This window comes from Stegostoma tigrinum, chromosome 15, assembly GCF_030684315.1.
Source record: "Stegostoma tigrinum isolate sSteTig4 chromosome 15, sSteTig4.hap1, whole genome shotgun sequence".
Taxonomy (NCBI): domain Eukaryota; kingdom Metazoa; phylum Chordata; class Chondrichthyes; order Orectolobiformes; family Stegostomatidae; genus Stegostoma; species Stegostoma tigrinum.
The window spans coordinates 41269928-41283911 of NC_081368.1; the positions used below are offsets into that span (position 1 = coordinate 41269928).

At 44.8% G+C, this 13984-nt stretch overlaps 1 protein-coding gene across 1 annotated transcript in view; it reads right to left on the reverse strand.

Moving 5' to 3' along the window:
- Nucleotides 1-7485, reverse strand: part of LOC125458904 (ribose-phosphate pyrophosphokinase 1) — a 47778-nt gene extending 40293 nt beyond the window's left edge. The window contains exon 1 of the mRNA XM_048544731.1: nt 7203-7485. Within this exon, the coding sequence (XP_048400688.1) occupies nt 7203-7324 (122 nt within the window). The 5' untranslated portion in view covers nt 7325-7485. The remainder of the gene's footprint in view (nt 1-7202) is intronic.
- Nucleotides 7486-13984: the final 6499 nt, after the last annotated feature.

A 13984-nucleotide genomic window follows, 5' to 3' on the forward strand; every position in this document is an offset into this window, starting at 1 on the left:
TAGTTAAGGTGGTATATGGGACACCTGCTTTCATCAGTCATGGGCATAGAGTATAAGAGTAGTGAAGTGATATTGAAGTTGTGCAGTGTTGGTTAGGCCACAAGTGGAGTAGTGCGCGCAGCTCTGGTCACCTCACTAAAGGAAGGATGTGATAGCATTAGAGTTATTGTTGGTGCAGATTCAATGGGCTGAAGGGCCTTTGTTACACTGTATGACTAACTCAGTGAAACATAATGTTCTGAATTTGCAACACTGAGGTAATGGAATTTGTTCAGTACACTGCCCTGCTTAACAGAATCCAACAGTAATGGCTACACTGATTATTTACTCACATTGTATCACACACACCTAAAAAGAGTCCTAAAGCACTCTCTCTCTCGAAAAGCACCCAGCCTACTTCAAATTACACTGGATCGTTAAGGCAAAGTACCTCAAACAAAATGAGCAACAGCTGAAAGTATCATTTCATCCTGCTATTTTCAGTAGTTAGGAAAGGTATTTTCCATTAATAGAACCCTGCTGTCAAGTCAAAGGGATGTTTTGCCCACCGAACAAATGAATAATGTGGTCTATGAATTTTTGTGTCAGTGCGATGTCAGGAAGACAGGCTGTAACTTCAAATGACTGATGGATGGTATCAAACAGCACATCTCTTCAGCTATACACAATAAACAGAGTACTGGCTGTACTTCGAATCAAAGAAATCTTAGTGTGGAAGCAGGCCATTCGGCCCATTGGGTCCACAACACCCCTCCAAATTGCATCCCACCCAGACCCATCACCTTACTATAACTCTACATTTCCCGTGACCAATCTACCTAACCTGCACATCTTTGGACTATGGGAGGAAAACACAGCATGCAAAGAAAACCCACACTGACACAAGGAGAATGTGCAAATTCTACATAGAAAGTTCCTCAGGTTGGAATCAAACCTCAGTCCCTGGTGCTGAAAGTTAGCAGTGTTAACTGCTGAGCCACCATGCTGCTCCTTAAATAGTGGAGGGTGGTTTCAATCCATCAACCCTGGGGTACGGGCCTAGCACACTCCTGCTGTGCCACTCTGCTTGCACTTATCCAATAGATCACTGTATCTGAAATCTCTTCCACAACCCAGCAAGATCATAGCTGATTTGTGACCTAGTTCCACATACCCATCAATTCCCCACATCCATTACCTTTCTCATAAAACAAAAAAGTTTGTTAATGTCAGGTGAAAATTTAATACCAGTAACTGAAATAGCAACAACTGTTGCTTGCAGAACAAAGTTCTAAAATGTTACTGCGTTGTATACAGGATTCACACTTCGTTCCTAAAATGTTTAGCTCCCTTCCTTCAACACTGCATCTCCCCCTCCACCCCCTGACATGACTTGTCAACTATAAATTAGTTTTATTTACACTACAGTTCCCCCCTTGACACGCTTAAGTCTTTGATGTAAAGGCTTCAACTTTGTCTTTTGCACGGATATGCTGGGTATCACTCTTCCTCTTGTTGGTTGTTTAATTTTCCGCCACCATTCTCAAAGTGATATGGCAGGACTGCAAAGGTTAGATTTGATTTTTGGTTGTGGGATTAATTTAGCTCTATCAGATGCTAATTCAGCTATTTGACATGTAAGTAGTTCTGTGTTGTTGTTTCACTGGGCTGACACCATGTTTAAATATGCCTGATGCTGCTTTTTGCAATCTTCAGTAAACTGAGGTTGATCTACCAGCTTGATGGCAATGGTTGGACAAGCATGGCAGTTACAGATTGTGGCTCAATACAATTCTACAACTGTTCACACCAACTCAATAATACATTATTTTGAGTTGTTGGATCTTTTTCATAATCATCACAGTAGGAGTGCCAGACAACTCAGTAGAGGGTACCCTCAATGCGAAGATGAGACTTCATCTCCACAAAAATTGTTTAATGGTTACTCCCAGCAATGCTGTCAAGGATGACTGTATTCATGACATAAAGAATTTGCCAGGATGAGGGAGTTAGGAGCCAAGTTAAAAAGCAGGACATCAGAGGTAGTAATCTCAGGATTGCTACCAGTGCCACATGCTAGTCAGAGTAGAAATGAAAATATATGCAGGAACAATGAGTGGTTTGAGAGATGGTGCAGGAGGGAAGGGTTCAGACTTTTGGGACATTGGGACTGGTTTTGGGGGAGGCCGGACTATTACAAATCGGACAGTCTACACCTGGACAGGCCTGGAACCAACGTACTAGGGGTTGCTTTTGCTACTGCTTTTGGGGAGGGTTTAAACTAATGGGGCAGGGGGTGGGAACCAAATGAGGTTAGTGGACAGTAAGGAAGCAGTAACTAAAGCCTGTAAGGAATTAGATAATGAAGTCAGTGTGACTAAGGGGAACAGTAGGCAAAGAGCAGATGATGCCTGCAAAGGGACAGGTGGTCTGAGGTGCATTTGTTTTAATGCGAGAAGTGTAGTGGGTAAGGCAGATGAACTTAAGGCTTGGATTAGTACCTGGGAGTATATTACTGAGATTTGGTTGAGGGAAGGGCAAAATTGGCAACTCTATATCCCAGGATATAGATGCTTCAGGCGGGATAGAGAGGGAGGTAAAAGGGGTGGAGGAGTTGCATTACGGGTCAAAGTGGATATCAGAGAAGTGCTGAAGGAGGGCACTATGGAGAACACCAGCAGTGAGGCAATATGGGCAGAGCTCAGAAATAGAAAGGGTACGGTTACAAGTTGGGGCTGTACTACAGGCCTCCCAACAGTGGGCATGAGAGACGCGCACATATGTAGACAGATTATGGAAAGATGTAGGAACAACAGGGTAGTTGTGATGGGAGATTTTAATTTTTCCAACACTGACTGGGATTCACTTAGTGTTAGGGATTTAGATGGAGCAGCATTTGTAAGGAGTATCCAGGAGGGTTTTCTCGAGTAGTATGTAAATAGTCCAACTCAGGAAGGGCCACACTGAACCTGGTGTTGGGGAACGAGCGCGGCCAGGGGGCTGAAGTAGGGGATTACTTTGGGAATAGTGATACAATTCCATAAGTCTTAGAATACTGATGGACAAAATTGAGAGTGGTCCTAAAGGAAGAGTGCCGAATTGGGGTAAGGCCAACTATAGCAAAATTCGACAGAAGCTGGGGAATGTGGATTGGGAGCAACTGTTTGAAGGTAAATCCATATTTGATATGTAGGAGGCTTTTAAAGAGAGGTTGATTAGAGTGCAGGACAGACATGTCCCTGTGAAAACGAGGGATAGAAATGGCAAGATTAGGGAAACCATGGATGACAGGTGAAAGTGAGAGACTAGTAAAGAGGAAAAAGGAAGCATACATAAGGTCTATGCGATAGAAAACAGACGAAGCTTTGGAAGAATATCGGAAAAGTAGGACCAATCTGAAACGAGGAATTAAGAGGGCAAAAATGGGTCACAAAATATCTTTAGCAAACAGGGTTAAGGAAAATCCCAAAGCCTTTTATTCATACATAAGGAGCAGCAGGGTAACTCAAGAAAGGGTTTGCCCAATCAAGGAGAAAAGAAGGAAGTTATGCGAGGAGTCAGAGAAAATGAGTGAGATTCTTAATGAGTACATTGTGTCGGTATTCACTGAGGAGAGGGACAAGACAGATGCTGAGGTTAGGGATAGATGTTTGCTTACTCTAGGTCAAGTAAGCATAAGGAGGGGGAAGTGTTAGATATCCTAAAAGGCATTAGGGTGGACAAATCCTCAGGTCCGGATGGGATCTATTCGAGAATACTGAGAGAAGCAAGAGGGGAAATAGCTGGGGCCTTAACAGATATCTTTGCAGCATCCTTGAGCATGGGTGAGGTCTTGGAGGACTGGAGAATTGCTAATGTTGTTCCCTTGTTTAAGAAGTGTAGCAAGGATAATCCAGGAGATTACAGACCAGTGAGCCTGATGTCAGTGGTGGGGAAGCTGCTAGAGAAGATGCTGAGGGATAGAATCTATTTACATTTGGAAGAAAATGGGCTTATTAGTGATAGGCAGCATGGTTTTGTGCAGGGAAGGTCAGATCTCACCAACTTGATAGAATTCTTTGAGGAAGCAACAAAGTTGATAGACGAGGGAAGGACTGTAGATGACATGTACATGGACTTCATTAAGGCATCTGATAAGGTTCCTCAAGGTAGGCTGATGGAGAAATTGAAGTCGCATGGGGTCCAGGGTGTACTAGCTGGATGGATAGAGAACTGACTGGGCGATAAGAGACAGAGAGTTGTAGTGGAACGGAGTTTCTCAAAATGGAGAGCTGTGATCAGTGGTGTTCCACAGGGATCTGTGTTGGGACCACTGTTGTTTGTAACGTACATAAATGATCTGGAGGAAGGTACAGATGGTCTGATTAACAAGTCTGACACTAAGGTTGGTGGAGTAGCAGATGGTGAAGGGGGCTGTCAGAGAATGCAGAATATTGATAAATTGGAGCGTTGGGCGGAGAAACGGCAGATGGAGTTCAAGCCAGACAAATGCGAGGTGATGCATTTCGGAAGATCCAATTCAAGAGCGAACTATATGGTAATTGGAAAAGACCTGGGGAAAACTGATGCACACAGAGACCTGGGTGTTCAGGTCCATTGTACCCTGAAGGTGGCAACACAGGTGGATAGAGTGGTCAAGAAGGCATATGGCATGTTTTCATTCAGCAGCCGGGGTACCGAGTACAAGAGTTGGCAGGTCATGTTACAGTTGTATAGGACTTTGGTTCGACCACATTTGGAATACTGCATACAGTTCTGGTTGCCACGTTACCAAAAGGATGTGGATGCTTTGCAGAGCTGCAGAGGATTTTCACCAGGATGTCACCTGGTAGGGAGGGCGCTAGATATGAAGAGAGGCTGAGTAGATTATGATTATTTACATTGGAAAGATGAAGGGTGGGGGGGGGGGGGGAGAAACCTGATTGAGGTCTACAAAATCATGAGAGGTATAGACAGGGTGGATAGCAAGAAGGTTCCCACCCCCACCCCCAAGAGTGGGTGACTCAATTACGAGGGGTCACGATTTCAAGGCAAGGTGGGGGGGGGGGAGAGTTTAAGGGAGATATGCGTGGCAAGTTCTTTACGCAGAGTGTGCTGGGTGCCTGGAATGCTTTGCCAGCGGAGCTAGTAGAGGTAGGCACGATAACGTCATTTAAGATCTTTCTAGACAGATAGATGAATGGGTAGGGAGCAGAGGGATACAGATCCTTGGAAAATAGGTGACAGGTTTAGATAGAGGATCTGGATCGACACAGGCTTGGAGGGCCGAAGGACCTGTTTCTGTGCTGTAATTTTCTTTGTTCTTTGAAGCCTCTTATTCATTTCCTCACCAAATGCTGCAGACAGTCTGGCAGCTATAGCCTTTAGGACTCAGCCAACTCTGTCAGCAGCAGTACTACTGAACCCTTCTTGGTAATGGGCAATGAAGGCTCCTGCCCAGAATACTTTGTGCCCTTGCCACTATCAAATTTCTTCAAGTGATGTTAAATATGAGGGGTACAGGTTCATCAGCTGAAATGTGGAGGTGTAGTAGATGATAATTATGTTTGTCCGTATTTAACCTGATGAGCTCGAGTCAATGTTGAGGGCTCCCAGGGCAACTACATCTGAACTGTGCACCACTGAAGTGCCACCTCCAGTGTCAGGGACAGTGATAGTGGCATCTGGATATTATCTGCAAGATATGATTCCCAGATAATTACTGTGTCACATTTATCTGTTGTACAGCTCTTTAACTTTAACATAAGCCCTCAGCTGTAAGTACAGAGGACCTTGCAGGGTTGACAGGGCTGGATTTATTGTTATCAATTCTGCTGACTAGGTTGATATCAGGTGGTCTATCCAGTTTCAATCGTTTCTTTAGACTTGTAGCAATTTGAAGTGACTTGTTAAGCCATTTCAGAGTCAACCACAGTACAATGTGTCTTTAGTCACATACAGGCCAGATCAGGCAGATTTTTTTACCCAAAAGGACATGAGTGAACAAGGTTTTTTAGAAAAATGACATTTGACCATAATAGTTGCTAAGATACCTCTACTTCTACTAGCTCCGCTGGCAAAGCATTCCAGGCACCCAGCACTCTCTGCGTAAAGAACTTTCCACGCATATCTCCCTTAAACTTTCCCCCCCTTGCCTTGAAAACGTGACCCCTCGTAATTGAGTCACCCACTCTTGGGGGTGGGGGTGGGAACCTTCTTGCTATCCACCCTGTCTATACCTCTCATGATTTTGTAGACCTCAATCAGGTTTCTCCAAGATTTTATTAATTAAATTCAAATTTCACCATCTGCCAAGGTGGGATTTAACCACATCACATAACTAGAGTGTATCAGAGATAATAGGAACTGCAGATGCTGGAGAATCCGAGATAACAAAGTGTGGAGCTGGATGAACACAGCAGGCCATCCAGCATCTGAGGCGCAGGAAAGCTTTGGAGCTGGATGAACACAGCTTTCCTGCTCCTAAGATGCAGCTTGGCCTGCTGTGTTCATCCAGCTCCACACCTGGTTATCTCCTTTGGATCACTCATCCAGTTACATTATCGCTATGCCATCTCCTCCCACTTCGCGCGATGATAGAGCAACGATTGTGTCCTGCAGTGTTGAGCGGGACTTTGAAACCACAACGTTCAGAGCTAGTGCACTCTGACATTTTTTAATTATACTAAAAGGTTTAATTCACGAAGGAAAATCAAACATCACTGAGCATAGCTTATGGGCTACAATAAATTATCCAGTGTTGATAAGGTTACACTACTGAAACCGTTGGCAAGACTATATATTTCCCAGTAAGAGACAATGAAGACATGGAAACATTCCACGTTCCACGAAAAGTGTTACTAGGTAAGTGAGGTTGCCCGCGAGTTCAGTTCCAGAATCTCAATTATTACAACGGGCCTCTTAATGCTGATAGTTATTTCCTACAAACTGCCTGTGGCAACGTGTTCCATTGCCGCCAGGGTGTGGCCATATGGGGGTTGTAGTTTTTCGATGGTGAGCGGCGCGCTCCTCAGTATGAAAAGACGTAGCAGGAGGGACTACAAATCCCGGCAGCACCCGTGCAGAGCTAGCGCGCTCTCACACACCTGCACCGCAAGGCCGCAGCAAGCAAACGACTTCAACAACCGTGTTGCTCCCTCCTTCATTCAGACCCAGAAGGAAGCTACTCCCACAATTAAAAATATATTATCCACGACGTACTCGCTCCCTCCTCATGCACTCACCAAGTCTCCTGATTACTGAATTTCTTGGTGACCACTTTACCAAGCTCGAGCCCCAGGCGATCAGCGATCTTCTGTGATAAATCCTGGTGAGAACTGCCGCTAAATATCTTGATGTTAGGCATACTTTCAATTTTTCTTATAAAACGTAAATTACAACGAATTAATACTTTTTTTAAAAAAAGACCGTAATGCCAAATTGCAGCAGTTATACAGTTGCAATTGAAGCCTACGCCACCATCTTTGGAGAGCGGCTTAGTGGTGCGCGTGATTTCCTCAGCGCCTCCTGGCGGGCCCCCCGTTAGCGGCCTGTTGATAGGTGTACAAATCTGTCAATCACACATCCCCGCCCCTTGGTTGGCCATCTGTGCAGGCTGTTTATGGGATTGGTCCTGGTTCCCTGACAATCAATGGATGGCTTACACAGCGAGTGGATCGTAGCACTGGTTGGTCAGGTCAGGACCAAACTGGTAACTTTTTCCCCTTCGGCTTGCAGAAAGCAACGACTCATTCAAAATCGCGTGGAAGGCAAACGCGTCAGGCTGTACACAATAGATAACGTTTGATGTGAATGTTTAAAATATCAATACTACATGAGCCAGTTTAGTGAGGCATCGGATGAACTGTATTTGGAAAACAATGATGTATGTCACACTTCATTTAACGTTCAAATTCGAACAATTATGTAATGTTCCTTTGAAAATTTTATGGGTAAAGTATATATTTTTGGAAATAAATAAAATCAGTTGATTCCAAGCTGACAGTAATGGTAATTGGGACTTAAAAATAAGCAACCCTAAAGGGACTCTAGTTTGCTCCGGTCTATTCAAACAAAAATCAGGCACAAAATGTCCCTATTTTAGAAGGGAGCAAGCAGTGTAAAAATTAAAGCAATAACATTACAGTTTCAAATAATATGGTCAGTTGCAAAGGAACAAGACTTTCTGTTACCTTGAAAATTGACCCTGAAGGTTTAGTGGGTGGTTAGCGTTGTGTATAGGGCTAGCAGTCTGATCAACCAATTAGACTGAACAGTAAAATCAGGATGTTTAAATTATTGTACAGGAAGTAAATTTAGATTAAGTTTACGTGTAATCAATAACTTTGAACTGATTCCATTTATAAAGACTGCAATGGTGATGACCTTGTGGCATGATTTTCAGCTGGACTGTTCATTCAGAGATAGAGGTAATGTTGTGGAGACTCAGGTTTGAATCCTGCCACAGCAGATGGAAGAATTTGAAATCAATAAAAATCTGGAGTTAAGACTCTAATAGTGACTGTGAAACCATTGTCGATTGTCAGAAAAACCCATCTGGTTCACTAGTGTCCTTTATGGAAGGAAACTGTCGCCTATACCTGGCGTAGCCTGCGTGTGACACCAGGCCCACAACACTTGGTTTACACTTAATTCCCTCTCCCACCCCCCGTTGGGCTGGCGTAGCCAGTGATGCCTACATCCTGTGAATGAATAAATAAGGAAAAAGCATATACTGTGTAGAAGCAGAGTAGATCTGGAATAAAGAAATGAAAATGCTGGAAGTATTCAGTGGTTGGACAGCATCAGTGAAGAAAGAGCAAAACTCATTTTTCAGATTGTGACTGTTTATAAGAACTTGGGTCATGACCCAAAATACCCTTTCTTCTAACAGTTGCTCCATAGTGGTTCAGGCAAAGTCTGCAAACTTAGAAAAACCAAGTAGAAAATAAAACAAAGAGCTGCTAATACTAAAAATCTGAAACAAAAGCAGAAATTCGCTTTGAGACATTAAAATGTTAGCTATGTTTTCTTCCCACTGATGCTGTTAGATCTGCTGAATTTCACCCGCAATGTCTGTTTGTGGTAAAGCTACGTGCTCACTCAGCTTGCTTCTTTCTGGTGCAGAAAGAATGAAATGTACCAATCTCCCTTTGAATAATGACTGATGTCCTTTATACAATATCTCCAGCTGCAGCCTGGAAGAAGCCAGGTACAAAAAATCAATTGCCAGTCACCACCACAGTTCTGCAATCCCTGAGGGTGCAGGTGAGCTTGCAGTAATGAACAATTTCAGTGAGAATGTCCTTACTAAAGCTGTGGAAAATTGTAAATATTAATTCACTTATGAAGATATCCTGATTACTATGTTATTTGTATTATTTTTTGATAAATTCCAAATTTAAGAATTCAGTAGATTCTAGAACAGTCCCAGCAGATTGGAGGTTTACAAGTGAGGAGAAAGGAACAAAACCAGGAATCTCAGACTGGTTAGCTTAACATCAATATTTGGGAGAATTCAAGAGTTTCTTAGGGAAGTGGTCACTGCAGTTGTTCAGGGTCACACCTAGAGTGTTCCTGCAGTTTCGACCTCCTTACCCAAAAAAGAAAATATTTTCTTTGGACTGAATTCAACAAATGTTCACCAGGCTGATGCCTGGGGTGGCAGGTTTGCATCAGGAGAGAGACAAAAAAACTGCGGATGCTAGAATCCAAGATCGACAAACAGGAGACTGGAACAAAACAGCAAGCCAGGCAGTATCTGCAGGTCAACGTTTCGGGTATTACCCATCTTCAGAGATTGGTTTGATTGTTCCTTAGCTCTGGCCATATTGATTTTGTCCTTGAACCCTGGAACATCCTCTTTCCCCAGTACTGCCATCCCCTCTTCAAGCAAAAATGCCACCCTGCAACCTTTTCTTCCTTTTCAGTCTCTTCTATAGATTGTGTAACGGTAAGTATTTAACATCCAGACCTCGCTTCCATCAGCACAGTCTCCATTATTGTCTCATCATAAATCCTCAAGGGATTCTGTACCAGTGACTGGACACCGATGTAAAGGGATGTACCAAAGTGTTCTACAGGTGTATGAATAATAAAAGAATGGTAAAAGAAACAGACTAGTGAGGGACCAGAAGGGGGATTTACGTGTAGAGTCAGCCAACATGGTTAAGTGTGAAATAAATACTTTGCATCTGACTTTACCAAAGTGAGAGATGCTACGCAGGCCATGGTGAAAGTATGATAAACTGTCACTAGAAGGGTTCAAAATTGATAAGGAAGAAGTGATGAATAGACTTTTGATATTAAAGTTGATAAGACACTAGGACCAGATGTGATGCATTTGAGGGAAGTGAGAATGGAAATTGCAGGAACACTGGCCACAATTTTCCAGTCTTCCCTGGACTAGGGGAGATGCCAGAATATTGGAAAATTGAGTGGAGAAGAAGCTTCTAAAAATAATTATTGAGGATAGAATTAGTAGTCACATGAAAAAGGGTGGGTTGATTAGGGAGAGTCAACATGGGGTTGTAAAGGGGAAACTGTTTAACAATAGAATTTTTTGAAGAGATAACAGGCTCACTGAAAGTAATGGTGTTGATGTGATGTCATTTACAAACTTTGAAATATGTACATGTAGATGAAACTTGGAAGAATTTTAAATTGTGAAAGGGACAGTGCAGAACTCCAAAAGGACAATGATAAGTAGTTTTTATTTCTGCTTTACACACCAAAGTCAATCATCTGCCATTTTCCACATTGCATACAATCTGCCATAGCTTTGCCCACTCACTTAGCATCTCCAAATCCACCTGAAGTATCTTTACATTTTCACAACTTTCACTTCCACCCCATTTTGTATCATCTGCAAACTTGGAGATATTACAATACCTTTAATCCCTTAATAATTTATCATAGTTCTGGGAGGGAGGGTAAAGATTAAAAATAGAAATATAGGGTCCCTACAGTGTAGAAATAGGCCATTCAGCCTAACAAGTTCACACCATCTCTCCGAAGAGTATCCCACTCAGACCCATTCCCGTACCCCTGCATTTCCCATGTCTAACCCACCTAACCCTAACATCCCTGACCACTACGGGCAATTTAGCATGGCTTATGCGAAAATTAAAACCTGGATGTGAATAACTTTTTGTGGATCTTCACCAGGATGTAGTAGAGAGGTTTTGGTGTTCTGATGCTATATTAAACAATGCTGTTGAGTGAACCTTGCTCTTAGTAAAGAGGCAAGCTCAGGTGAATGTTCAAAAGACCACCATTGATGAGGCGCACTGAAATCATATTAATTCATCCTTCCCATAGCAGGAAGCGTTTGACAACAATGATCTCCGCAAATCAGTAGCAGTCCTAGTATGCAGAGCAGCAGTTATCAGCACATTGCTGTCCTGCAGCAAGTCTTGGACTGTGCAATTCCGCAGAGTGCTGGAATAATTTTGTCAGTAATGCCTTTGCAGTGTCCTTTTGATTTGTTTGTGTCTTTCTTAAGCCAGATACACAGGCATTCAGGCAAAACTGCAAAATCATAATCTCCCCCGCAGAACGTGCAGCCCTCCACTCCAATCCCAACCTCACCATAAAACCCGAGGTCAAGGGAGGCACAGTTGTAGTATGGCGCATCACTGAGGCCAGACGCCAACTCTCCGACACCTCCTACCGCCCCCGGATCACGACCCCTCCCCCGAGCACCAAACCATCATCTCCCAAACCGTCCACAACCTCATCACCTCAGGTGACCTCCCACCCACAGCCTCCAACCTCATTGTTCCCCAACCCCACACTGCCCGCTTCTATCTCCTTCCCAAAATCCACAAACCTGCCTGCCCTGGTCGACCCATTGTCTCCACCTGCTCCTGCCCCACTGAACTCATCTCCACCTATCTGGACTCTATTTTCTCCCCCTTGGTCCAGGAACTCCCAACCTGTATCAGTGACACCACTCACGCCCTCCACCTCCTCCAGAACTTCCAATTCCCTGGCCCCCAACACCTATTTTCACCATGGACGTCCAGTCCCTATACACCTGCATTTCCCATGCAGATGGCCTAAAGGCCCTCCGCTTCTTCCTGTCCCGCAGGCCCGACCAGTCCCCCTCCACCAACACCCTCATCCGCTTAGCCGAACTCATCCTCACCCTCAACAACTTCTCTTTTGATTCCTCCCACTTCCTACATACAAAGGGGGTGGCCATGCGTGCTCACATGGGCCCAAGCTATGCCTGCCTCTTTGTAGGTTACGTGGAACAATCCCTGTTCTGTACCTACACTGGCTCCGTTACATTGATGACTGTATCGGCGCCGCCTCATGCTCCCATGAGGAACTCGAACAGTTCATCTACTTCACCAACACCTGTCACCCCAACCTCAAGTTCACCTGGGCCATCTGCAACACATCCCTCACCTTCCTGGACACCTCGGTCTCCATCTCAGGCAACCAGCTAGTAACTGATGTCCATTTCAAGCCCACTGACTCCCACAGTTACCTAGAATACACCTCCTGCCACCCACCCTCCTGCAAAAATGCCATCTCCTATTCCCAATTCCTTCGCCTCCGCTGCATCTGCTCCCAGGATGAGGCATTCCACTCCCGTACATCTCAAATGTCCTCGTTTTTCAAGGATCACAACTTCCCCCTGCAGTGGTCGAGAATGCCATTGACCGTGTCTCCCGCATTTCCTGCAACTCATCCCTCACACCCTATCCTAGCAATAACCACCAAAAGAGAAATCCCCTCATCTTCACGTACCACCCCACCAACCTCCAGATCCAACGCATCATCCTCCAACACTTCTGCCATTCTCAATCTGACCCCACCACCAAAGACATTTTCCCTCCCCACCCTTGTCTGCCTTCCGGAGAGACCACTCTCTCCGCGACTGCCTTGTCCGCTCCACACTCCCCTCCAACCCCACCAGACCCGGCACTTTACCCTGCAACTGCAGGAAGTGCTACACCTGCCCCCAAACCTCCTCCCTCACCCCCATCCCAGGCCCCAAGAAGACTTTCCACATCAAGCAGATGTTCGCCCGCACATCTGCCAATGTGATATACTGCATCCGCTGTATCTGTTGTGGCCTCCTCTACATTGGGGAAACCAAGCGGAGGCTTGGGGTGTGCTTTGCAGAACACCTATGCTCGGGTTGCAATAAACAACTGCACCTCCCAGTCGCAAACCATTTCAACTCCCCCTCCCATTTCTTAGACAGTATGTCCATCCTGGGCCTCCTGCAGTGCCACAATGATGCCATCCGAAGGTTGCAGGAACAGCAACTCATATTCTGCTTGGTAACCCTGCAGCCCAATGGTATCAATGTGGATTTCACACGCTTCAAAATCTCCCCTCCCCCTACTGCATCCCAAAACCAGCCCAGCTCCTTCCCACCTCCCTAACCTGTTCTTCCTCTCACCTGTCTCCTTCTCCCACCTCAAGCCACATCTCCATTTCCTTCCTACTAACCTCATCTGCGCCCTTGACCTGTCCGTCCTCCCCGGACGGACCTATTCCCTCCCTACCTCCCCACCTACACTCACCTCTATTGGTTCCATCCCAGCCCCTTTAACTTGTCTGTCTCCTCTCCACCTATCTTCTCCTCTATCCATCTTCGATCCGCCTTCCCCTCTCTCCTTATTTATTTCAGAACCCCTCCCTCTTTTCTGATGAAGGGCCTAGGCCCAACACATCAGCTTTTCTGCACCTAAGATGCTTGGCCTGCTGTGTTCATCTAGCCCTACACTTTGGCATCTCCTCACAGACTGGTGACTGTCCACATGGCTAAAATCCATCCCCACTGTTCGGGTCTGACCTTTCAAGTGTCAAATTGCTGATGTACCAGTGGACAACAAAGCAAATTGTTCAAAGACGTTTAACATTCAAAGAAGAATTCGACATCTCTGTTATCTACTGAAAGAATGCAGCCAAATGACTCCATGGTTGAAAGTATGTGAAGTTTACTATCGACTATCATCGTCAACTCATTCTTTCCTTTTCCATGATAATGTCCTGCACGATAACA